This window comes from Ctenopharyngodon idella, chromosome 9 (assembly GCF_019924925.1).
Source record: "Ctenopharyngodon idella isolate HZGC_01 chromosome 9, HZGC01, whole genome shotgun sequence".
In the NCBI taxonomy this organism is placed as follows: domain Eukaryota; kingdom Metazoa; phylum Chordata; class Actinopteri; order Cypriniformes; family Xenocyprididae; genus Ctenopharyngodon; species Ctenopharyngodon idella.
The window spans coordinates 19,216,789-19,243,642 of record NC_067228.1 but is presented as its reverse complement, the minus strand read 5'-3'; the positions used below and the strand labels follow the sequence as shown (position 1 = coordinate 19,243,642).

Sequence of the window (26,854 nt, the reverse complement as noted above, 5' to 3'; positions counted from 1 at the left end):
TTTCCAGCATGCTTTTAATCCAGAGTGTCTTGATGCAGAGAGAGTCCAGCGGAGTAAAGCTTCATTCTAATTTAGACAAGTCTCATAGTGTTGCGTTTCAGTAGTGGCTATTCAACAGTGTTGAGCAAAACCACGGTTCTTCTCTTACCTCTATGCTCCATATCTTTTCCTCTGAGGATGAAGAGATCATTCCTTTTGTCAAACTGTACAGTAAATACCTTATTATGCATATTTTGAAAGTGTATACCATAAATGGCCCAATCTAGCGTAATTATACACATTTTCAATCTCTTTGTACAATTCCAGCTGGAGTGTCTCACTTGGAAATGGTTCATTGGAGAAGTGAAGGTGATTGGTGGAGGTCTTTTATTCGATTCTTTCAATCTGGTCCAAGTTCACGTCAGCATGCAGCTTTTATCTGGCCACTCTCAATTCCCTGGATGGCCATATCATTGTATGTTCACTCCGCTCATGGAATAAGCTAAACAAATGAGCAGGCAGATATCAAATATTAGGTTGTTTACTATGATAAATCTTTAAGTGACATCGAGGCTACACAGAGAGGCAGAGGAACAAACCGCTTTAGCATTCAGTTGTATTCATTTTTAGGATTTAGAAATCTATCTTGATATTATAAAGTAAATCCTAAGGCTTATTTAACATTTAAGCATGAATGGAGGAAGATTTCAGTGCACTGTATCTGTCAGACGAAGTCGTTTCTCAAAAACATTCGATCAAAAGAATTATTATATGGCTAGCTGAGGCCATAGCATGCATTATTAGCAACATTTACCAGAGCATCACCCTAAAGTATCATCATAAAATATATAAAGCAATGACACTTTGATAAATACCCAAACAAGTGTTCAGACGTGCATCAGAGATAGGTTGCCATCTTCTGGATTTTCTGCAAAACTTCACCAGACCCGCAAATGATGTTTCTGTCATTTCCTCACCTGACCTGTGCTGTAATTAATGTTTTGACAAGCGAGGTGAGTATTTGTCTTGAAATATTGATATTAAGAGAGCCAAACAGAGGATGGAGATAGAGCATCAGTAGTATTTCGCTGTGTAGCTTTATCTGTTACCTCACCACTCGGTGAATCATGCTGTGGGTGGACTTTAATTAGCATCGCTCGCGCTGGAGTGCAGCCGTCAGTCGGTGACAAGAGGAACAGGCCAGTATCTTGGAGCGTGTGCTGCTGTGGATGTGTGTGTGAGTGTTTTCTGTGTGAGTGAGTCTGGTGTAAAGGTGTGGCTGCTGAGTAAGTCTGTGTCCACGCTGAGTCGGCACTGGCCCCAGGAAGTGCCAGAAGACAGCGCTGGCGTCCTGCGTGCAGCACTGTGGTGGTGGTGTCCGTCGGGCTGGGAGGCACAGGGAGAACACAACCCCTCTGGCCCTGCTCACTCGTGTCTGACTGGGGCTGCCAGGCGAGCAGAGCACCTTTGAGCCACAAAAATATGTTATCTTCATATCCAAGACAGGGGAAAAAGAGGCCTCCTTTTCTCAAGGTGTGAACATTGTCATTGTTTTTATAATTTTACCCATCATTTGAACTGCCAGCTTACATCTTTATATGAGTGTTTTACAGACTGATTTTTTTTTATTTGTGAAGGCTTTTACATTTCTAGTTTAGATATTTTATAGTGTACAAAAATAGTTAAAAATGTAAAGAAAGTATTCTGAAAAGCTTTGAAGTCTTCAGCAAGTACCCAAATTCATTCCCCAGAGCCACTAAAACAAATGTCATTCAGTACCACAATGAAACTCTTCTGATAATCCTCTATTATGAAAGTGATCCATTATAATAAAAATAATACAAATAAAATGTATTTTTAAAATTTGACCAAGAAATCTATTATATAGGGTAAATTTAAATAATAATACAATAATATTAATGCCAATTTATTCAAGATTTTTGTTACTTTAAATATTGAACATTTATGTTCAGTTTTATATCAGTTTTTGTGATATAAGATTCTTTGATTAAAATTCAGTTTTAAAAAGACATAATTTGTTTTAATGAAATCAGCACTGACAAATTATGAATCAAATAATAAAAATATGCTAAATTTCTATCATATTTTCAATAAACCTTTAAATTGTTTACATTTTACATTTTTTTTTAATTCAATATTCTAGGCTTTCAATTTCAAGCCCCCCTAAAGAACATGGTGTTTTTGTTTATTAATAATTAAATCATTTATATAGGTTCAGAAAACCATTATAATCTTCCTGTCATTTCTCCATGCTCTTGATTTTACTGTCCATTTCAGTACTCAGCAGAGTAAAACTCTGTTTATATTATTTTTAAATTACATTATATGAAGAAGCTTCAGATTTGAATCCCAGTCGTCTGACAAAATCCTGTGTATTTGGTAGGTAACAGTATCATGCGCATGTGGGCTGAATTATTGTTCTATAAATGCTGCATCTCATCAGATCTGCTTTTTAAGCAGAAAATTCAGCTGTCGCACTGAAGTATGTCGGGCCCCTCAAAGTCTTTCAGAAAGCCTCCATTTGATTGCTATGTTTATTCCTTCCTTTTCTGTGGACCTTTGTGTTTGCCCTCTGTTGTTAATAATTTAATGGACTGTGAAACCAAGACAAGTGAGGAGGAGTGACACTGATCCGTTTTTGTATTGTAAAACAGGTTACACTTCTTCTTTTTTCTTTTCTTTTTGGAAAGATTAAGTAATTTATCTGCTCCATGACTTATCCCTGAGACCACCCATCATTAACTCTTTCATACTCTTTCATGTAATGTAAACATTATAATATATTTTGAATGTTTATTCACACTCTTATCATTTAACTTATTTTCTTATTTATATTAGCTCAGCTTTTAATCATTGTTATTAAAATGCCTTTTCATTTCTATATGACTGCAGCTCATATCAGCCTCATTTGCCCTCAGATGATTGACAGGCTGTTGACAGGAGTATTGCCGTAGTATTTAGCGAGGTCTCGGAACCCCTGCTGCTAAAGTGAATTTTATGGAGTCGTCGGTCAGTCACACACATAAAGCAAAGTCAAAGCAGTCTCTAAATTCATGCAAATGAATGTATTTTACATCCTGTCATGTGCGATATGCCACTTGATTGCTTTGTTGAGAGAAAAGAAAAAAACAAAGGGTGCACGGAAAGTCAAGAGGACAATGTGGCCCGTGGCCTCTCCCTGCCCTGACGCAGGGGCCCAGGCCGTGTGGAGTATATCATCAGACCTAATTTACAATCTATGGATTCCACCGGGTGGAACAGGGGCAAATATGAAGTAGTTAAGCGCTTGGCTAGCAATGCTTAGCATTCAGTCGGAGGGGAATCTGTTGTGGTTATCTAATGTCTGCAATTATGACTTATTAATGAAGAGATTAGCCAGTGAAGTGAACAGAGAAATAAACATGTAACTCTTTCACAGGGTTATGAAGAACAAATGACTGAACACATTTAGGCAAATAAAGCAAAGCAATTAAAACTGGATTGAAATGGTAGGCTTTTTATTTATTTTATTTTTGTAAAGGAGAGTTTGTCGAAGAAAATTATTTATGGGGAAGTATATATATATATATATATATATATATATATATATATATATATATAAAATATGTGTATAAAGTATGATATGAGTTTTGGATGTGAGCTCTAATTTTACCCTATTATCTAACATTATTGAATCAAATTGGAATAATTCAGAGCTCATTTCAGAAACATCATTTCATGTTATATCTTCAAACAGGCAGAGGCACAGAATTATAATATTCTACCAACAGATGGAAAGAATGCTCATTTAGTAAATGGCTTTCTGATTTTACATGTAAATGCTCCGGCTCTGATGTTATCCATCTGCATAATTAGCCTTTTTAGTAATAAGAACACAGTGAGTGAGACATTAATTAGACCCATTTAAATGTTTGGAAATCCAATAGTGCATTAACACAGAAAACAGGGCCTCCTTGGCTCCAGTTTGACTGTTTATTTATTTAGATAGTGTTAATTATATAACACTTCCTCCCCTTGTACTCTTCCTTTTTTGATATGCACATGAACGTTTTCAGTCAGTGTTGTTTTTCAGGATTTTGAACAGAATACAAGATTGTGATTGTATTATTATTAGTAGTAGTAGAAGAGGTGGTGGTAGTGATAGCATTATTTGTATTATTATTATTTCACGTCATTCAGATTGTTATAAAATAATATCGTCTAATTTTTTGCTGGAGTTTGGGTGATCAAACTGTGATTTATTTTTATTTTTATTTTTTATTTTTTTTAGACAGTGAAGTAAAAAATGCTATATACAAGACATTTTAGAAAGCATTTCAGAAATTTGTCTAATTATTTTATTTTTGTAGATATTTGTTTGCTGGTTTGTTTTAATAAGTAGCAAGCCATCTTACTTTACAGAAGAGGCATTTTTTTGTGAAAGGTTTTGCCTTTTTTTAAAAGAGATTTTGCAAGTAGTTTCTTGGACAGCACTGCCCCCGGTGTTCAGTTCTGGAACTGCAGACTTGTTTAATAGACATTCTGAAGCTGCAGGCTAGTTTAGTAGAAATGCATTGGATATTTTGTTGGCCTTTATTAATTCTCTGCCTGATTTTATTTTATTTATTATTTTTTTGTCCTTTTCTCGTTTTTTATACAAACCAAGCATAGTTTAATTTATATATATATATATATATATATATATATATATATATATATATATATATATATAGTATTTAATTGATTAAAAAGTAAATTCTATAAAAATGGAAGAAGTGTTGTTTTACTATTAAAAGTGAATTAGTGAATTTAAAAAAATGTCATTAATTTTTTACACAATGTTATGTATGGAGAAAATGAGTTCTACTTTAAGCTTGAAAATTGAATTGCTTTTTTATAATCCAGCAACAAGAATGTAGGATGGAAAAAAATAAAGGTCCAATTAAAGGATTTTCACTTTGTGGTGCAGGCAGCAGGGTTCTGAGCGATTGTCTTTGCTGGGTAGTTGCTCAGCAGCAGAAGGTAATGGTGGGGTGAACCCCCTTTACCCTCAGAGCCTTCTGTTAAATTTGGCAGAAAAACACCGGGCCCAAGTAGGAACAAAGACAATCCTTTTCTCATAGAATAGGGAAAGGCTTTGAGAAGAATGGTCCAATTTGACCCAATCTTCTAACCAATTTGGTGCCCACTCTTGCAACGGAAACATTTGGTCTTAAATTACCAGAATCGAACCTAGGCTCCTCATATACATTCCCTCTATGGCAGATGTTGCGTATTAATTGGCATGTGCGCGGCTCTGACCCAGGGTCCCTAACTGAGGGTTTAAATAGCTTATCTATTATTTGTTGTAACTCGGCCGACTCGGTAGGCACTTCCAGACGTAGTATTTCACGCTTTGCGGTTTCCAGTGTCGACGTGGGCTTTTGGGGGGAGCCCAGTGTTTCAGTGGTGATGTCGTAACAGCAGGTAAGCTCTAAACACCATCTATCAGGCACCCATACTCGCCTCTCACACGGCCAGAGCTGTGACTGATGGACCTGTCTGTAGTATGGATGTTTAGCGCAGTGGCAAGCCATATGCCACTGGCACGGTTTCCTCCTCGCTGCCCTCGCTGAGCTAAAGAGGGGTGGTGCTGAGAGAGAGACCAAGAAAAACACACAGACACAAAGAACGCAAGAAGCCCCTCGCGATTGACATGAGACAAATACCAAGTCTCCCTTTCTCTGATTTCTGGAAAACCATATGATAAGAAATTACCCAACAGCCATTCCATTCGATCCCGTCCCGCCCTGTTCACCCCCACCCGCCTTAAACCCTAAAAAGCAGAGGATATTGTGTTTTTAATAACAGTGAGAGAGCTCTGATGTATTTTTCCATCTGTTCAGAGCAGCCCACCGCCCGGCCGAGTGGCCGCCCCCTTGTGAGAGGAGCACAGCTGTTACTGTAAACCTTGTCCAGAGAGCAGCTCACACCCCTCTGCACCTCTAAAGGATCAAATGAACAAGTTTGGCTCGGTGCAGTCAGCCTTTGCAGCTGCAATTTCAAACCTCTTTAAATCATTTTTCATGCTTACCAGAAATGAATAATGCACACATTAACTGGTGCCAGTTAATAAATTTCCATCTCAGTGCACTTTTTCTTTCTCTGTAAGATCCAGAGCATCTCATTTTGTTTTGCAAAACAGCTAGGGCTCTCCATATTCTCTCCATTTGCCTCCCTGAGGAAGACTTTTTTTTTATTTTAAACAATAAGACTGGCTTTTTTATGTGTATATTTTCATGTTTATTCTTTTGTTTTACGCTATTAAGTTGTCTACTAGATCAAGAAAATACTATTTCAGTCTGTTTTATTGGCCATTTCTTTGTAATTATTTGTGAAATTTAATAGCAATTTCTGATTGAAAATTGTTTCTACACCATTTTTTTTTTTTTTTTTTTTTTCCCAGTGTATTTATCCAGAAATACATAACAAAATGCAATTAGGTACTTGAAATTGATTTAGATATTTTGGGGGCTTATGCTCCCAAAAAAATATAAAAAAGAATGATTTCATAATAGAAAAAAAGCCTCATTAAAATAATTAAGGGGTTTGGCATAACCTTTTATTATTATTTCTTAAAAATATATATATTTTAGCAAAACTACAAGTCATGTAAGTATTAACATTCAAAAAAAAAAATACAGGAAATGATAGATAGAGAACTTATTCAGACCCCCATGACTACGTCAAGGTCAACAAGTCTCTTAAAATATCAGATATTTTAACCTTTTTATGACAAAGCAAGGCAATTTCAGGTTGTAAATGTCATGTGTAAAACATAATTTCTTTCATAAGCATATGAAACCAACGAGAATATAAATATAAAGAGCACATTTCTAAAAACTTGGCACATATTTTAAACAGATTGTTCCATTTCTATGCTTTTAAGATGTTTCTATTTTTTTTATATTTTCAACATTTAATTGGTTTTAACTGAATCAAATAAATACATGATATAATCTGGAATCACAAAATATAAAAAATACACCCAAGCATATGTCTAAACTTGTTTCATGTCTCAAGGACTTGTGAATGACAGGGCAGGGTTGGCAGAAAATGTCCATGATATTAATTCAACAAACCCAGACCAGCAGCTGGCATCAATGGCCTCTACTTGCCCATCGCGAACAATTAATCACAGTAGGGCAGAGGTGGACGCGGGGACTGGTGGTGGCGGCATCGCGTGTGACAATCAGTCCTTTTTAAAATGCCGGGCAGTGTATCGCAGTAATTCGTGGAGTGCTCCTCAGAGCGGGGCGACGACAGTGTCATGCAAGATGCTCCCTAATGAGTGCCATCCTAATAATCACACGTATGCGTGAATCCTGACCCGGTGTCAGAGGAGCGGATGTACCGTGCCGGATGGCGACTACCGTTCTGGGAAGATCTGCAAAATGTACATCAATTAGACTGGAAGTCGGAGTCGACATCACAACCCATTAGTTTTGTTTAAAGGACTGCAGGGTGGGCCAGGGAGCATTTTAGAAGAGCAACATTGACAACATCCTGTCAGATTGATTAGCAGTCTGTCAGAGGAGCTCTGAGCTGTAAAATGTGATTCAGGGCTTGTTCATCTAAACATACTGTGGGGCCAAGCGGCTAATAACGTTCACAAAGCGGCACGTGTCAAGAGCTACACTACGAACTAGCCAGAGTGCTGAAGCTTAAATAAACCTCAGGTCACTGACTGTAAAAAAGGATTTCCCTTGTTTTCACTGAAGCTAAATTCTACCGGCTCTTGGATTCAAAGAATCGTAGATGATTCCTAGAACTGCTGGTGTGGAAACGGCGAAGCTTAATTGTTAGGCCTACTGATTTGAACTGGAGAGGTTCAGATCTCATCAAAAATTGGTTCATAGCAGTTAGATAACATCAAAATATGTAAAATAGTTGACTTTTTACATATTTAGGCCTATCTATATATAATTTATCTCATTTAGTCCTCTTAAATCATACTAGAGCCATATTTTATAAAGCACCTCAGATCAACAATTAATGATCTTTTCCAAAAAAAAAAAAAAAAAAAAAAAGGCAGCACAGAGATGTTTCTTGAGCACTAAATCTGCACATGATTTATGAAGGACCATGCAACACTGAAGACTGAAGTAATGGCTGCTTTGCCAACAGTAATAAATTACATTTTTAAACACATTCAAATAGAAAACACTTATTTTAAATTGTAATAATATTTCACAGTATTACTCTTTTTACTGAATTTGTGATTAAATAATTGCACCTTGGTGAGCATAAAAGACTTCTTTCAAAAATATTTTAAAAAGCAGTCCAAGCAAAAAATGAGTTTTACAAGAGACATGAAACTAGTGCAGCGTAAGAAATTGGTGCCAGACCAATGCACAAACAAATTGGCTAGCAAAAATCAAATGTATATATTTTTGTTTCCTTAAAAAAAAAAAAAAAAAAAATGCTGTGGGTGCTGCCTTGATTAAATTAAAGTGGCCCTCACCTTCTTAGAAAACTTGACAGGTAAATTTTCTCAGCCACATTAATTTGTCTCTCCGTCTTGTGAATTATGTAATTACACTTGATACCATTGAACATATCAACGTGACCTGTGCTTTGATCATCCTTTATCAAACCTCCATGATCCAAAAATGTTCAAATGCATAGTTTTCACATATAGATCAGTGTTTTTTGTTGTTAACTTGCTTTCAAGAACCAATGAACCTTATATCCATGCATTTTAGTACAACTGTTCTCTTTCTCAGTGGCTAGGCAGAGGTCCAATGGATTCCGCACACTCAGTAATGTGTAAACAACTGGACACAGAAATCCTTCTATACAACACTATGAAAATATTGCGGGTACATCATGTGTGAAATTCAAGCAAAAATGGAAAGACACCCGTCCACCCTTGTTGGTTCAATTTCAGCAGTGTGAAGGGAAGGTGAAGAATAGCATGAAAATAGAGACAGACAATGGTTACCACTATAATTCAAAGCATTTTTTGTTGTTCAAAAGAGTGATTCTAGTAATACCTTTGGCTATATATTACAACTGCAGGCTGATATTTCAGATCTAAGGACGGAATCGTTAGAACCAACAACCCTGTCATCTTAGCAGCATCATCTTTGCAATCCCGGGTCTTCAAAAGTGTCCCGTTGGCTGGAGGAAGCAGGTGAAAAAATAGAAGCATGATGCACTTTAAACTAAGAAGGAGACTTGTTGACTGAAGTTGTCTCGAGGTCAGCCCTCACTCAGCCCACTAAATTTCAAGAGCAGCCAGCATGTGTGAGATGCCCCTAGGGACTGCGTTCCATCTCCTTTGAAGCCCCCATTCTGAGCTTCACTGTTTTCTTTTCTGTCATGGCTGCCGGCTTCCTACTTGGGGTGACCCTACGGCCCTGGCCTCGGCATATCAGAACAGAGACTTGCAAAACACCTTTCCGACATTAACTACACAGGACTCGGAGGAACAAAAGGCCATGATCCAGTCCTTGAAACACGTATGTCAGATACCACGGAAGGCGTGTAAACAAACATGCTAACAAAAACCACTGGCCTATAGTGGTGTGCGACTCGACATTTTAAAATGCAATTTGTTGCAATGTCCACAGTGGGGTACGTTCTTGATGGATGGCCAAGAGTAACATACTTTGCAATTACAAAGTGTAACAGACTAATAAATAGAGGCCCAGCTGACATAACATGAGGTCAAAGATGAAAGTCAAGATAGTGGATATGTTCCATATGTCTTGAGACTACAGTTACACGTGACAAACTCATTTGAGCCGGTTAAGAAACCACAGTCTTGACCTTAAAAGACTATAATGTGGCCAGAATCGAAGCAACCCATAAAAGACAAATGTGAACATTAATAAGATTAATTAATTTATTTAGTTATGTAGAGACCGTACAAAGACTTCTATGGCATGCAGTTATCAAAAACAGTATTATCCAACAGTCCTTTGCCGTTGTTCTAGTTTGCGTTTCAGCATGTTGTAGTTTTCCTTGGTCCCTGGAGCGCTGGGATCCAGACGAAGAGACAGTTCATAGTGCCGCTTTGCTAAGTCTAGTTTTCCCCAACGGTGATAAAGAACAGCTGCAGGAGCACAAAAAAAGGCCTGTCACTTAAATCAAGGGACTGTACAGTAACTCAGCATCGGTCCCCAGTGAATGGGAGAAGAATCACAGCCACTTCGCTTTGTTTATTGATTCAATCGCACCGATTTATGCCTGTATCGTGTAACATTGCAGGAGTCAAAACTTGCACAACTGTTTTTGTGACAATACTGAAGTGCCAGCGGGATCCTGGGAGACTTACCAAGATTGCCATGGCAACTGGCAACGTTTGGGTTGATCTTCAGAGCGTTAAGAAAGAATCCTTCCGACTCCTGGGAGAAAAAGGAACATTGGTTATTATAAAGTTTCTTCTGTATCAAAGAATTAGTTTGAGTAACATTTTCACAGAAAAAGCAACACTACATGGAAAAAAAGTTATATTAACCTTGTATTTTTCCTGTTTCCCAAGGACATTGGCGAGGGAGAACATGATGGTGTGATCTTTTGGCAATATCTTTAATGCTTCCTTTCCAATCAGCTCAGCCTGAGCCAGATTGCCTGTAATGAAAAGACATGACATTTAAATATAACATGAACAGTTACCTCAATTACACCACTGGGCTTTTACTTTTCCAACAAATTAGATGTAATGATTTTTGGTTGGTGATAAAATGGATGAAAAAAAAAAAAAAAAAAAAAAAAAAAAAACCATATTGCACATAGTGTGCATACCTACTGCTTGCGTATTTTTGCTGAAATCTCAGTGCTACATGAGCTTCTGGTATTGTATTCTCCCATAACACGCTGTGATAGAAACAAACTCTTTCTGACATATTTCTAATAACTAACAATCACAACTAATCACAACTGATACTGTAATATTATATATAACATTTTGGTATATTATATTAAAACAACTTCTTAGTAATGAACTCCAGAAGCTTTAAATACCTTTAGTGTGAAGGTAAAGAATATAAATACTGCTTTCTCCTGTTTTGGGACAGTTCCTCAAGATTTAATTTTCTCACAATTTCCATAAACTGTGCCAAAAACTATAGAATAGCACAAGACGTGTCACTCATATTGTTTTGAATAGGAGAAAAGTGCAACGCGCAATATGGCGGAATAAGTCCCGCCTTCTAAATAAGAGCCAATCGTCGATTGGTAAAGTCATCGCGTCACTGCAGCGGCCGTTAGAAGCTCCTGTTTCTATAGAAACAGTCAGATGCACGCCTCCAAAATGAGACGCAAGAGACGCGCACTTTAGGACAGCGCATGCGCATTAGCTTGATCCAGCCTAAAAAAAATACCGTTTTTTTTGTCATGATTCGAGCGTTTAGAAACAAAATTTGTGAGACAGTTGTTGTCAGATTTCATTGGTGATTTCAAATAAAAAATTTAATTGAAAGCTTGGCAAACAGCTTTGGAGAATTTGATGTTTCCCCATTCAAAGAGATAGGAGCTGCACTTGCATGCCCGAGAGGCATTTCAAAGATGGCCGCGGAGTGAAATGACTCGTCTTAAAGGGACTTTGGCCACTAAGGTTAAATGCGGAAGCTATCATGCATAGAGTCTATTACACTTAAGGAGGAAGCCAAGCAATATAGGGACCAGAATTTAAGTGACTTAAATAGGGGGGGTGGGCTCTTTTGACTAGAGCCTTGAGCTCTTTTGATTGTTAACCCTAGTAACGTGCTAAGATCACATAGAGCACCATAGCAGTTGCAAAGCATGCTCTGGCTATCATTTGGAACAACCTATTATGAAATTTTGCACAGGCAAACCACTCATTTTCTTCATAAAAATGTAACAATCTAGCCACTTAAAATCAAGAACATTTAACTAGTGTTTAGTACCAGACTTTTAAAGCTTTGTCTCTCGCACATGAAAAAGCGTTTGTTGTGTAGCAACCCATTTCCAGTATTAAAACTGGCCAATAAAAAAACCTTAAAGAATTGTGAAGGAGAAAATTGATTACATTTTTAAATATAGTTCTAAATGTCACAAAAGGAGAATCATATAGTGTCCTTCTGTAATTTCTGTTGACTGTGCAGAGCAGATTGCTCTGGTGTGTCAGCAGCCTCTAGAAGAGAGTTTTTCCACTCCACACATGGCTGATTCTTTTAGCTTCCTAATTAGAGGGCAACACAAGGGCTAGTGACTTATTGATCTGGATGTCAAAACTTCCTCTGACCACAGACTCAGATAGATCTTCTCTCACTGGCTGGCCCTTAACAAATTCATGAGCTGCTGAGGATTCTTCCTCACTGTTACCTAAACCTAAATATGACTCATGTTTTATGTTCGCACACTTTCTTAATGCTTTTTCAGTTTAATCTTACAAGGAAACAATAGCAGGAGAAAACTCCAATTTCCTGTTTTCAATAATTTAATTATTTTTGGGATGTTTTTAGGGATCAAGTGAGACTGGAAAATGCAGAGGGCAAAGATGCTGGTGCCAGGTTTTTTTTTTTTTGGCAAGGAAAATGGACCATGCCAATACTCTCCAGGGAGGGCCAACCTGCCTGGGAGACGCGTTTGAATAAACGGCTTCTGTCAGGGAATCGCGCCATTCTCCACACGGCAGGGAAGAGTGGCTTTAAAACAACACACAAGGCTTTTAATACATAAATTTCAAGCATTGCTGATTCTTGCTCTTCCGGTCTAATCATGTTGGGTTCTTATGCCGGCATTTCCCAGAAAAGACATCCTCTGTTAATCCTGTAATATCTTGTCAAAACAGAAACTTTTGGGAAAATGGTTCTCTGCTAATAATAAAAACACAAGCACAGAAATATATGCATATAAATATGATCAGCTGGTGATACAAATTCAAGAAACACTTAAAATATAATTTTCATATGTTTCTTGATTGACGATTAAGTCAAATTCCAAAGGCTGTCATTAGACAGCTCCCAAAAAGCCAGAAGTGTTGGTAAGTTTGGTTCGTTTCTGTGAATCAGTTCTTCTGATTCAGTGAACCAATTCAAAACACAGATTCTATGATTCATTTGCATCGTCACAGAAGTCTTTCTGTGACGTTTTTCATATATTAAAATGTTTTAGCAAAATATATGTAACTAGTTTTTTACTGTTATAGTTAAACATTTATTATTCTGAATTCTACTTTTGTTTGAAGTTTTGGTTCTGAATTCTGATTGTAAATCATAACACATCACCAAGTATGTTAAACTTGCCCATCTATATTACACAATGTACTCATTATATCAAACAAAGAAAAAGCATTAAAAGGTTATTGGATAATTCTAATAGAAAGCTAAGTTGCTAAGTTATCCGTCCCTGTAGGGTCTCTGACGAGATGAGGGGGTGAAGATGGGGTGCAGGAGTTAATTGTTGTAAAGGGTGAACTAATTATGCAGCATGGCCCCATGTGGCAGCGTGCACCTGACGCTCAGCATCTGCAGAATGGAAGTTAACACCTCTCTCTCTCCCTCTATCACACACACAGCTATGAGCCACGGCTATACTTGGGACACACCAGACGAAAACGACAAGGCAGGAAGAATTGGGAGGAGGCCAAGATCATCTGTTTACCCCCAAGGGCAGGGTCAAGGTCACGTTTAATGAGAACACTCACTCAGCTTATACATACATGACTGCCCCTGTCTGTACGTAACAATACGAATCTATACTGCATTGCTAAACTGTGATACATGCAAAAGACAATGTACAGTCAACAAACTAATCTCCGACAGGGTGATAAGGACCCTCCTTGACGTGAAGCTTACTATACATTAACATGCTTATATACACCAATTAACAAACAAATGAACATGAAATATTGAATTAAGTTAAAATTATTTTATGTGAGAAGAAAGAGGCTGCAGAGTAATATAAGACACTATGTTGCTATGTAGGAACAAGTTGCCTGGGACAATGGATGATTAAATAGTTTAGTGGCTGTTATATAAAATAATTGACCATGGAATGCAGCAACAGACCAATCAGAATCAAGTATTCCAGACTACAGAGAAGTACATCAGCAACAAGTATACAAATTTTCCTGTTTGTAACAGGATGAACTGACCTTTACTCAATATATGATCAGTTTCCAACTCCACCTTACCAGTGTTGTCCAACAGTATGACCATGTTGTTCCACGCCAGGCTGTGGTCAGGCTTCAGCATGGTGGCGTTCCTCCAGGCGTTTAGCGCGTCGATGCTGCGGTTCAGGTCTGCATACTAGAGAAAAAACAAGCAAGCACCGAAAAAAAGTCTCAGGCTATACACAGTCATTTTTTTTTTAGTAGAAAAGGAGAAAGGGCAGAGAAATTATGTAGGTGAGATTCAAACTTGTATAGTCAGCATAAGTAACAAGGCTCAACGTGAATCTGAAGCATGTTCATTAGCCACTAGTCCACATCTTTGATAAAACTGCTTTGAAGTTGATAATTCATGGAGTTCAGGAATCAAATCTTCATTAACACAAAAATAGCATGTCATTACACATCAAATTGGCAATATTTAGAGCGGAATAGCCAATTTCTTGCCATAATTAATAATAAATTGCACCATGTTGGTTTGTACTCACACAGGAAGAGGGAATATAATAGCGCAGGACCAAAACCACACTAGACATATTAAAAATCCATGCTGTAAGATTTATGAAATTGATGTTTATGGGTAAATGTCTATCATAAGTAAGAAAACATGTTTTAAATGCATTGAAGGCTGCATGCAAATTACAGAGAAAGCAAATCGCTTACCAGACGTCCCAAATTGTAATAACAGTCTGGATACTTTTTCCTGAATCGAATGGCGTTCCAATAGCTCTGTTCTGCCTTGTCGAACTTTTTCAGACTGTTCTGCACAATACCCAAATTCATCCAAGCTGCAGCAAAATCAGGCCTAAACCAATCAAAGAAACAAAGCAGAATGATTTACAAGGATGAATTAAAGGTTCATAACAACTACACAACTGATATATTTAAACTAAAAATCTTCACTCACTGGATATGAACCGCAGCCGACAGGAGCTCTTCGGCTTCCCTTAACTCATTTCTTTCCTTTAATATATTGCCAAGATTGTTCATAGCATGAACATACTTGGGGTGTAATCTGTACCAACAACAAACAGAAAACGCATATGTGGAAATAAAGTGAACACTAACTTATTTGTCGCATAATAGACATTACACTGCACTGTTGAAAGTGCTGAAAGATTCGAGAGTTTTGCCAAACTGAATATGATGGAATCATGACTTTTTCTTTCTTTTTTCTTTTTTTACCTCACTGCCTCCCTGTAGTAGTTGACAGCAGCACTCTGGTTGCCTCTGTCAGCAAGGCTTTTGCCAACATTATAATGCACCTGTGCAAGAAAGGAGAAAGTTAGAGAGCTCATCAAGCTAATGAACTCACTGGTGTACAAAACTGGACTGAATACAATTACGAAAAAATATTTTATTTGCTTTTCTCAGTTATTTTTTATTTAGTAATTTAGCTGATGCTTCAAATCCAAACTGACTCAAAGTACACTTATTACAGGTTCCTCTTCCTCAAGGCATTTTGTGTGTTGATGGGTAAGCTGAAGTTACCGTAATGGATTTCACCAATGGAGGAGTTAAATTGCAGTATGACGGGGGAGGTGTGCAGTCTCACCTTGGCGTTGAGTGGGCAGACAGACAGGGCGCTGGTGAAGAGACTCTGTTCAGACCTCCACTGCTGACTGCGCTGTGCAGAGCGAGCCACGTTCACACACAGCAGCGTCAACGTGGCCACTCTCAGCAGCCTCTGCGGTCATCCCACAGACACGAGACATGAACACAAACTCAACGGAACATTAGTTACAGTGAATTATGGTCTGATGGTGAATATTAGGAGGTGATAAGTGGGAAATTGGTGTAGAACAGGTCACGTACCTTGTGTTTCCTCCAGTGGCAGCTACAGTAGCCCACAGCGTAGGCAAGAATGAGGCAGTAGCCCGCTGAGGAGAGGTACAGCACCCGCTCGGCTATCACAAATCCTACCCTGAAAAACAGATTACTGGCTGGCAAGAATGGAATCACCAGCAGGACCAAGCCAAACGTCAGAGTCCTAAAACACAGAGAACATAATATACACTATAACAAACTTTTTTTTTTAAAAGAAATGTATACTTTCATTTATAAAGAACACATGAAATTGATCGAACGGTAAAGACCTTTTCAAATAAATGCTGTTCTTTTGAACTTTCTATTTATCAAAGAATCCTGAAAAAAACGTGTCACGGTTTCTTCAAACATATTAAGCAGCACAATGTTTTCAATACTGATAGTAAGAAATGTTTCTTGAGCACCAAATTAGAATATTAGAATGATTTCTAAAAGATCATGATACTAAAAACTGGAGTAATGATTCAGCTTTGACATCACAAGAATAAATTACATTTTAAAATGTATTAAAATCATAGTATTTTAAATTTTAATATTTTACAACCTTACTGTTTTTACTGTATTTTTGCTCAAATTCAGCTTTGGTGAGTATAAGAAAACATTAAAAACATTAAAAACACCTAACCATCCCTAATCTTTTAAACGGTAGTGTGTATATTGATATAAAATAAATATATTGATGCAATATTGTAAGACAAAAATGTCAGTATATCATCAGACCAACCTTACTGTATTAAACATAAAAGAAATAGATTTTAGTTGTCATTACTTTTCCATAAGGAGAATTTTTGTATTTTGTGTTTTAGGGGATAAAACACCAAGGCATACAGGATTGGAATTTAATGACATAAGTAATATATGTGACCTATCCATTAAAAAAGTCTTAAAGTGTAAGTTCACTCAAAAAAATTAAAATGCAATTTCTGTCATTTATTACTCACCCTCATGTCGTTCCAGACCCATAAGACTTTCATTCATCTTCAGAACACAAATGAAGATAATTTTTAATAAAATCTGATAGATTTCTGTCCCCCCATAGACAACTACCAAGGGATCAAGATAGCACAGAATATTAGAATATTTTTGAAACTTTTTGTTTCAAAAAGTTCATAAAGAGATTGTAAAACTAATCCATATGAATTGAGTGGTTTAGTCCAAATTTGTCTGAAGAGACACGATCGCTTTATATGATGAAAAGATTTAATTTAGGCTTTTATTCACAAATAAACATTCATCAACTCACACATCAGTTATGATAAACGGAAGCTCAATCATGTTTGCCTGACGTGTGAGAACCAATGAGGTTCATTCTCGTGTATTACGCAGCACGTTTAAGCTTCCGCAAGAACCAATGAGGTTTGTTCTCGCACGTCACGCAGGTTCGGTTGAGCTACTGTTCATGTTCGCTGATCAATGTTTATATGTGAATAAAATCCTAAATTCAATCTGTTCTTCATATAAAATGACTGTGTCTCTTCAGAAAATTTGGACTAAACCACTGAATTCATATGGATTAGGTTTACGATCTCTTTATGAACTTTTTAAAGCGTCAAAGTGGTAGTTGCGTAGCTTTCAATGGAGAGTACAGAACTGGCTTACATTTTATTAAAAATATCTTCATTTGTGTTCTGAAGATAAACAAAGGTCTTACGGGTTTGGAACGACACAAGGGTGAATAAATTATGACAATTTTCATTTTTGGGTGAAATAACCCTTTAGAGTATTACAGTATGGCAACTGTATAGAAATAAATGTTTAGGTAACAACAACAACTAGGCTGTCTTCTTCAAATCATTACTTTTTTCATGTCTACACAAAGCATGTCTTGTTTGGAAACAGTGCTGCTCTTACCTTCTTTTATGGCTGTCCTGTGAGCACAGAGCTTGGCTTACCAAGCCCATCAGACAGCACCACAGCACAAGAGGCCAGACAATCCTCCAATCAGTGGCTGATTTAATCAGAGGCACACAGCCCATTGACCAATCAAAACACAACCACCAGGGACACAGCAGCAGCCAGGCATTCAAGGAGTAGTAGTAATTATAGTTCACAATCTGGGAAGAGAGAAAGAGAAAAGGAGAGCAGAGAAGAGGAACATGTGAAAACATGGCATAGTCTGTATAGAGTAAAAATGACTAAAAAATTATATTTAAAATATATAGTTTATTTCTGTTTTGATAAGGGTTGTCACAATACCAACATTTTATTTGTCATTACTGATTCCAATGTTTTAAATTTATGGTTTTAGATACAAATTTTGATACCACAGCAAAAACAAATATTTATATTATTATTTTATAAATAAAATGTATACAAAAACATTTTAAAACAATTATTATAATACTAATTATTATTATCATCATTATAAAGCATATTATTTAAAACAACTTCAAAAGATAGGGCTTCACTATATATCGAAATATTGCAAATATGCATATCACAATGGCTTACGATAACTGAATGATTTGAATATTTCGAAAGATTACGAAAAGTCTACGTTTTAGGTCAACACAGACAGCAGAAAATAGACTGCACACATGACTGTAACATACGTGTGACATGCTTAATGTTATTAGGCGCAATAACCAAAGTACTCATGCGCACAGGAAGCTGCCTCTCGGACAGTGCATAATCTCGATTTCAGTTCTCTTCCGCAGAAAATACACACAAAATTATGTAAAAATGCCCATCCTGGTGAGTATTCACGTAAAGACAGTCCGTTATATTCTAAGTGGAGAAAAATTGAGAAAACACACGTGTAACAATATATTGCTCTTAAAGTGACAGCAGCCTAATAAACCTGCTTCTGTCTGTATGCTTAATGTTAATCCAACAACAGCAGACAAAGAGAAAATCACTCACTGCTCTTGACTGAATAACTTTTGTAGCTTTAATAAGAATCAGTATATATTTAATTCATACAGTGAAGACTAAGCAGTTTTATTTGTACATTTGATTATTCAATTTCTGTCTGTTAAATAACATTATCGTATCACATATCGATTATCGCATTATTCAATGAGTTATTGCATTTTACTTCAATATCGTGCAGCCCTATCAAAAGGGCTGTTCAAAAACCCAAACTGAAAGGACTACTTACCCTCAGAATAACATTTTCAGCAAAGGATGCTGGGTTATCCACCTCAGTGAAAGATGGAGGCCCAGTTCCCATGATCCTCCATCTTGCATACAAAAGAAAGGAACCACCAAGAAAGAGAAGAGCCAACCTCATAAGCAAACCGCTCCGCACTAACCCACCAATCTGGTTGTAAAAGAGAAAGTATATATCAATCCAAAATTTGTTTGGGTCTAAAGAGCGACTGTGAATAAGACACTTACATCAGCTGATTTTCTCCTGGACAGCAAGCGCTGAGCTAGCTCAAAGATGTTCAGATTACAGACCATGAGAATATCATAAGCAGCATTCACTCCCTTCGGACACGGAAAAACAAAACAAGGATATTTTATTGATGATCAAGGCTCTGTACTGTAAAAATAGATGAGGGATTATCTAACATATATATATGCCAATAACATATACTGTGTTTGATCTGCAGCTCTGTCTCAAATGTATACATATTTTCACTCACCAAAACTGTAATGCCTTGCTCCTTGCACAGCATGGCTACAGCACAAAGAAGAATGCTGCCAAATATCCACAACACAGAGAACTTTCGATCACCACCTACAGAGAAAAATTCAGGAGCAACTAAATTAAACAGTATGCTTGGTACAAAATAAAAGATACATATTCAGCAATATTCCAACATGCACTGTCTGTAAATGAAAGGATTAATTCACCCAAAAATGTAAATTCAGTCATTATTTATTCACTGTTCCAAAGCATTACAAACTTGTATGACTTGCTTTCTTCATACAATTACAATGAATGAGAACTGAAGCTTTAAATAAGGTACATAGAGTTCATGATTGAATCATTCTGATCTTTTCTCAGTGGATCAATTTCACAAAACCAGGCTATATGATCTCAATGATCCGTTTGAAGAGGTTAACAGCCCACTGAAGGGAAAACTGTCATTGAATAATGACTTAATTTTAGTTAATTTCTCACACAAATCAAATGTAAGACTTCAGAAGACTGTACACAAGTTGAATGGACTACTTTTGTGATGCTTTTATGCTGCTGGTGTGTCTTTTTTGAATCCTAAAAACCTAAGGCCAAAATAGGAGGCCAACTTCATGGAAAAGAACAACCAGTGCAATTTTCTGAATTTCTCCTTTTATGTTCCACAAATGCAATAAAGTTTAGAACAGCCAAGTAAATGACAGAATTTAAATTTTTGAAAAATTCCTTTTTAAATTTGATTGCACTAAATTTAACATAGTGCCGTAATAACGGTAAAAGGGCCTAGTGCTTTAGTATCAACTGACCTTGAAACGCTCTGCAGTAAACCAGAAAAGAGAGCTGAAAAAAGAGGGCACACAACAAATCTGCTCTGCCAACAATGCCAGCCACCTACAAGACAGAGAGCCAACAAAGAAGATTATTCACAAGATCAACTATTTACTTCAGAGAGCTAAAGGACACTGTCACATCAAGCATCATCCATCATCAAGCAGGTCACGGCCGTGAAATCCACCCCGAGGGCATTAGTTTTAATAGCAGCTACGCATTTTACACCTAAACAAATGAAATCCTGCTTGTATATTAAAGGCAAAAATGGGCAGCATAAAAACATCCTTCGCCATCCTTTCGTCTGTGAAATTGCCTGTATTTCTGGCAGTGCCAAATTAATGGTGGAGGCAGGAGGCAGCACTCATTACAGAACTGCAGTCGGCCCTGGCTGGAGTCCTGGGGCCACCTTCTTTGATACAACCCGTAGGCCCAAGTCAGTGGTCTCTCTGAACCTCACCCCCTCCAGGTCCAGGGTCGGTCTTTCTGAACCTGATTAAAGAGCAGATACCGGAGCATCGCCAGCCTCTACCATGCTCGGACGCATCCGTGGCAGGTCAGAGCGAGCGTTCGGTAACTGTTAATAGCCACGGCTGACTGTAGAGCCCACCTATGTGATGCACACCAGCTGCGTGAAGCTTTCTTCTCCACGGGCCTTGTAATGTATATTTCATGCAACATCAATGAACATTGTGATATGGAGCATTGTAGTCAGTGATTGTTTACCGGGCAGAGACAGCCTGCTGAATCACGTCTTCCCACTCTACTTACACTTTCCGTGTGAACTGGATGTGCAGCAAAGAAGAGCGCAGCCAGGAAGGAAGCTTTCGGACAGAGATTGAGTTTCGCCCCTCTTCCGTCGTGAACCAGGCCTCCAATTAATATTGCAAACACATCGATCATTAACACAGAAATAACACAGTGGAGGGCAACGTTGAGCATGTGGAAGCCGATCGGATGCAATCCACCGGCCAAGAGGTAGTTGATCCTGGGAAAACAAGTCACAGCCAGAATAACTAAAAATAACTTTGAATTTGTATGGTGATTACAAAAGTTTTGTATTTCTGAAACACAAAAACGCAGAGATACGAGGGCATACAGACATAGCAGCATTATAGAACAACCTTTATGGTCGAGTTGGGATAACAGGCCATTACTGATGCAAAACGATGTCATTCTCATTAGCAGCATGCAGGACATGAATTATGCCCCCTATATAGTTTCCTCACAGTAAGCAGTCAAATGCCAAAGACAATTCTGAATGAGTTTGGAAAAAGGCAATATATGCATCCAATTTTAATGTCAATTATTGTGGCGTTTGGTGAGGAATCACTTGAGGGACCTCTTTTGATTTCCCACTGAGAATAAAATTACAAGTCCACACATCTAATACATGCAAAGAGGTTTGACAATATTCACTATAAGCAAATTGGACTATTACCTTGTGTTAATCATCAGTCACACAGCAGTAATTGAAAGACACTTTTGTCTTTGTGGTAACGTACCTGAAGGTCAGGACAGTCAGCGGCCGGTAGGATTTGTGACTGGAGTTGCTACTTAAGTTACTTCCCCAAAAGTCATTTTTCCAGATGTTACTCAGAGGAGTGCCAGGATTCAAATCCTACAAAGTGTAGAAATCACAATGGCTTGCCATTAAAAAATACTGTACATTTATTTGTGATCATATACTAGAAAATATAATAATTTATTTAAATATTTTGTATTATAAACGTATTAGATATATGTAACCCCTCTGCGCGGGCCTCGAACCTGGGTCTCCAGGACCTCATTCCCATCCGAGTCACGGCAACACTGTAACCCCTCTACCCACGTCCTACCCGCCACGCTGTGTGCCGGCCTCGAACCTGGGTCTCCGGCGTGGGAGTCGGACGCTCTAACAAGGATGCTAAAGGCTGCAACCCCTAGCATCAGTTGCTAGAGCATTTCTTGAGATCAGAGGAGTGAGGTTTACTCGCACAGCGACTACTAGCTGGCCTCTGTTACACTCACCCCCCTAAACCTCACTCCCATCCGGGTCACGGCACCAATGTAACCCCTCTACCCAGGTCCTACTCGCCCCGCTCTGCGCGGGCCTCGAACCTGGGTCTCTGGCATGGGAGTCAGACACTCTAACGAGGAGGCTAAATGCTGCAACCCCTAGTGTCAGCTAGAGCATCTCTTGAGATCAGAGGAGTAAGGTTTACTCGCACAGCGACTACTAGCTGGCCTCTGTTACATATATACACACAAACATATTCCAATCCAATAGGCTTGAGATAACAGCCAATCAACAAAATAAAAGAGAAATCGGTTGAGACGATGTATATAAACACTGCAAAAGTCTGCAAATATCACATACTAAGATAGCGACAAGTGTAGTATGTTGAAATCACAATAAGCCATTAAAACAATATGGAAATTTAAAGGGAGAGTTTACCTAAAATGTAAATATTCAATCATTACTCAAACAAAATGTCAAAGCTGTTTTGTTTTTTATATGATGAAAATGAACACCAAATCCTTGGTCCCCATCCATTGTAATTGTATAGAAAACTCCAATGAATCATATGGGTTTGGAATAACATGATCGTAAGTAAATGATATCAGAATTTAGATTTTTAGGCAAACTATCCCATTCATAATAAACATCTGAATAAATAATTAAGTAACCAAGGCTTTGGGAGGGGTTAATACCTTGTTATTGATGATGGCTTCTGAATCATCAAAGACAAAGTCCCCATCATAGCTGTTTATGAAACAGATCAGGGCAACAAAGGCAGTGACCAGCCTGGAGTGCAAGGGTCCCAGTTTTGGCAGGGGGATGTGATGATCCCAGTAAGGCTCAGAAAGCACCATCTTTCATGTGGTCTCTGTTCATTCTGACCCACCACTGTCTTGCAGAACAAAGAAAGCAGGTGGGAGGTTAAAATAGCAAACTAACACTCCAAAAAGACTTCCAAAATCAAAACATTTCACGAGAAGGGTGCATAGACTGGAAACATACCCACTGTATACACTAAAGAGATCTGTTAGAAAAGGCAGTGTGACATCTCAGCGCAGTTGCATGCTATGCTGCATGGTTGTACACACAGATGCATGCAATGCATAGCTACCGGCTGTCAGGGCGAGCAAAGGATACTAAACCATTCACACTTTCTACGTTTTCTACACATATATTCTACTCACGCGCGAATGACGATCGTTAAAACATGATTCACAAATATTAAAAGTATAAACGTGCACTGACGTCAATAACTGTCTGCCCGCCGAAGAGGACGATTTGCAATCTGTAGGAGACGAGCAGTACAGGCTTTAAATCACCGGTGTCACATAAATACAATGCGCATATCTCTAAAACCACACGAATGTGAAAATAAAGGCTTGATACGTGGCTAAACGATGGCTGATCCCTGAATGAGCCTCTCTCGCTTTTACTTCCTGCTAGCGCGCGGAGAAGAATAGACTGACGTCACGTGACCTGAGCCAGCCGGGTGAATATAATGCGAGGACTCATACAAACAAATCAAAAATATTTCACAGTAAATGGCTATATGACATGAAATGTTAAGCGGTAGCAGTGCGATATGGTATACTTAATTTTAGTTGACTTTTTTTTTTTTTGTCATTTTTTGAGAAACATCATTACAATATATCTAGACTTCATATTAATCTCATATCAGTCTACTATAAAAGGATGCTTTATTGTATATGGTGTTCCCCCCCTGGCGCCGCCATTTTCCATTATCACTAGACGAGTTATGAATGATAATAATTAATTATGTTTACATAGCCATATTTTTCAAAGCATAAGTATGAATGAATGAATGAATGAGGCTACTAAACAATATGAGAACAAATACAATGTACTGGAGTCAACAACATTAAAAGTGATGAGGATCAGATTGATGGTGAATGACACAATAACCTAACTAAAACAATATTTATACACTAGACTAGACGGTAGTGCACATTGTAGGCTATAGTGCATTATTTGTTCCACAACTTGTGATACAATCAGAATTCAAACCTATTAAAATTGTGTTGCATTGTAGGCCTATATCTAAACATGTTCTGTGTGATTTTTATTACTCTGCTTGGCTTTATAATTTTAATAAAGGCCACAAAATGTAGGCTTAATCTAGATTTGCAATTTTAAACCCTACTCTTATGGATCATCCTGAAGGCTACTGTTTACCTTAAAATGCACCCAGAATACACAGGCTGTGAGATACTGTAGTATTTGAGATTTCAGCTACATTGGTGACAACATGTCATAATAACGATTGTCCAACTTCTGTCCTTTTGAACTGCTGACACATCACTAATCAGTCAGCAACACAAATACCACTGCGGCCAGTCCTCCGCCACGCCAGTCCCCATCTCATGAGGGATGACATCACAGAGATTAGCTGTAGCTCTCTGATTCCTGGTACAAACATTTCAAACACAAACACTCACACCAGTGGCAGAGCTTTGCACTATCAATAGAGGCTTTGAGCATGCAGTGAAACCATTCCCTTGTTCCCCTATGGTGCAATGATACATTGTAAGAGCCGTGAATGGAACTGTCCAGTCATACTGCTGACATAATTCAAAGAGGGTAACAGCCCTGGAACTCCTCAAGTTAACAGAAACCAGTTATTTGAGTTACCACAGAGATTAGGACTGAGTTCAGAAGCAGAGTAGTGACAACCTGTTGTAATCTCTCAGGAGAATCTGAAGAAGTGTTCCTCTTCCACTGGCTTCAAAATGAGGTAAGAACTCTCTATCTTTTCTTAGTTTGCCTTCCTGCTGTTCCAAGCTCCGGTCTTTTCCCCTCTTCCAGCATTGTAATTCACTTTAATGAAAGAATGTGTAGTTATAGTGGTGATTGATTTAGTCTGAAGCAGAACATTTGCACAATAATGTGCTCTATTACCTGCTTAATGAATTGCCTCTGTCCCGTTTGTAGTGTCATAGAATGGAGACTCACATCCTATCTAATTACACCACAAACTAATAACCTTATTTACATTGCAGTTGTCACACATGTGATTATTATCATGAACAATTTGCGGCCTAAATAAATGTATGAATTTGGATCCCCACAGATCCAATCTCATCCAGGAAACGTATTGTCCTGTGTGTTTCTCATATCAAAAGTATTGCGTATATACCGTAACTCTGTTATATTACCTGAATTACCTGAGTTCATGTAATGGAAATACTGTCTTTTAAATTAACCCTAACATTTGAGCAGACAGTCCCTGCGTTCCATTTGGAAGGGCTCATCCCTATGCCCTAATCCAGGGGTTGGCAATTAAAGGAACACTCCACTTTTTTTGAAAATAGGCTAATTTTCCAACTCCCCTAGAGTTAAACAGTTGAGTTTTACCGTTTTCGAATCCATTCAGCCGATCTCCGGTCTGACGGTACCACTTTTAGCATAGCTTAGCATAGTTCATTGAATCTGATTAGACCGTTAGCATCTCGCTCAAAAATGACCAAAGAGTTTCGATATTTTTCCTATTTAAAACTTGACTCTTCTGTAGTTACATCATGTACTAAGACCGACGGAAAATGAAAAGTTGCGATTTTCTAGGCCGATATGGCTAGGAACTATACTCTCATTCCTGTGTAATAATCAATAAACTTTGCTTCCGTACCATGGGTGCAGCAGGCGCAGTAATATTGCGCAACGTCTCTCACAAATGTCTCCGTGGTTGCAAGTAGAGGGTCACAGGAGTTGGAAAATGAGCCTATTTTCAAAAAAAGTGGAGTGTTCCTTAAAGTTTTGCATCAGGCCAAAAAAATTTTTCGCCACTAGATGGCAGGCCAGTACATAGTCAAAGGATAATTTAAATTAATTGATGAAAAATGCAACTAGAATTGCCTGTGACAGACAGTTACAGTGTCTTTTGTAACTGGTATTGAGCTTTTACTCTGTTAAATCCTGTAGGACAATCATTAACAAAAAGCCACATTTGTGTGGAGGTGTCCGGGTTTTACACTGGATAAATTAATAAAGCAGAGTAGTGACACGTAACCTGGCAAGTGTCTTCATTCACCAACTTGCAACACAGACCGCCTTGCTAAAACACGCATATGTGAGAGATGCGGAATGGATAAAAATAACTCAAAAAATAAAAGAGGACATGAATAAGCCTATTAATGGCATGTTTGAGTCATGCTCTTAACGAACTATGTTTTATTTCCTCTTTCCATATTGTGAATAATAAATGTGTCTCATTTTATTTTGCTTGTTACACAATGGAGCCTAACTTATTGTAATAATTATTTGACATAGTCTACTTTTACACAATTATTCCTTGGCATCCTCACCATAGACATAATTAATGTATTTATTATGTCTATGATCCTCACGTAGCCTACTGCAATTTTTTTTTTTGCCTGCTGGAGGTATGCTATTACGTCGTGTGCAGAGTGATGTTAACATTTTAGCTAGCGGGTGAGAGAAAATGGCACTATCAAAGAGTCTAAAGAGGAAAGTTGACAGCGAAAATAGGGCATAC

At 37.9% G+C, this 26,854-nt stretch overlaps 2 protein-coding genes across 11 annotated transcripts in view; one reads left to right on the top strand and one right to left on the bottom strand.

Annotated features, from left to right (window-relative positions):
* Nucleotides 1-9,854: 9,854 nt before the first annotated feature.
* On the bottom strand, nt 9,855-23,779 carry tmtc4 (transmembrane O-mannosyltransferase targeting cadherins 4). Of its 3 annotated transcripts, none has more exons than XM_051904688.1 (18): nt 23,347-23,779; nt 23,037-23,236; nt 21,848-21,963; nt 21,114-21,330; nt 20,321-20,405; nt 19,519-19,613; nt 19,268-19,360; nt 19,029-19,190; nt 17,780-17,982; nt 15,917-16,091; nt 15,657-15,788; nt 15,287-15,366; nt 15,009-15,116; nt 14,765-14,906; nt 14,126-14,240; nt 10,484-10,596; nt 10,301-10,370; nt 9,855-10,078 (listed from the first exon to the last, which is right to left on the bottom strand). In XM_051904688.1, exons 2-18 carry the CDS (start codon nt 23,196-23,198, stop codon nt 9,930-9,932), a joined length of 2,217 nt encoding a protein of 738 aa, XP_051760648.1. In that variant the 5' UTR covers nt 23,199-23,236; nt 23,347-23,779; the 3' UTR covers nt 9,855-9,929. The 3 variants fall into 3 exon arrangements, with proteins under 3 accessions (XP_051760648.1, XP_051760649.1, XP_051760651.1); XM_051904689.1 differs by having other exon boundaries at nt 23,037-23,232; XM_051904691.1 differs by having other exon boundaries at nt 23,037-23,232; nt 23,590-23,779.
* Nucleotides 23,780-23,971: 192 nt separating this feature from the next.
* The window catches only part of si:ch211-168k14.2 (phospholipase D1), a 30,506-nt gene continuing 27,623 nt past the window's right edge, over nt 23,972-26,854 (top strand). For all 8 annotated transcript variants that reach the window (XR_007931514.1, XM_051904676.1, XM_051904678.1 and 5 more), the window contains exon 1: nt 23,972-25,096. The gene's annotated coding sequence lies outside the window, so the exon portion shown is untranslated. The remainder of the gene's footprint in view (nt 25,097-26,854) is intronic.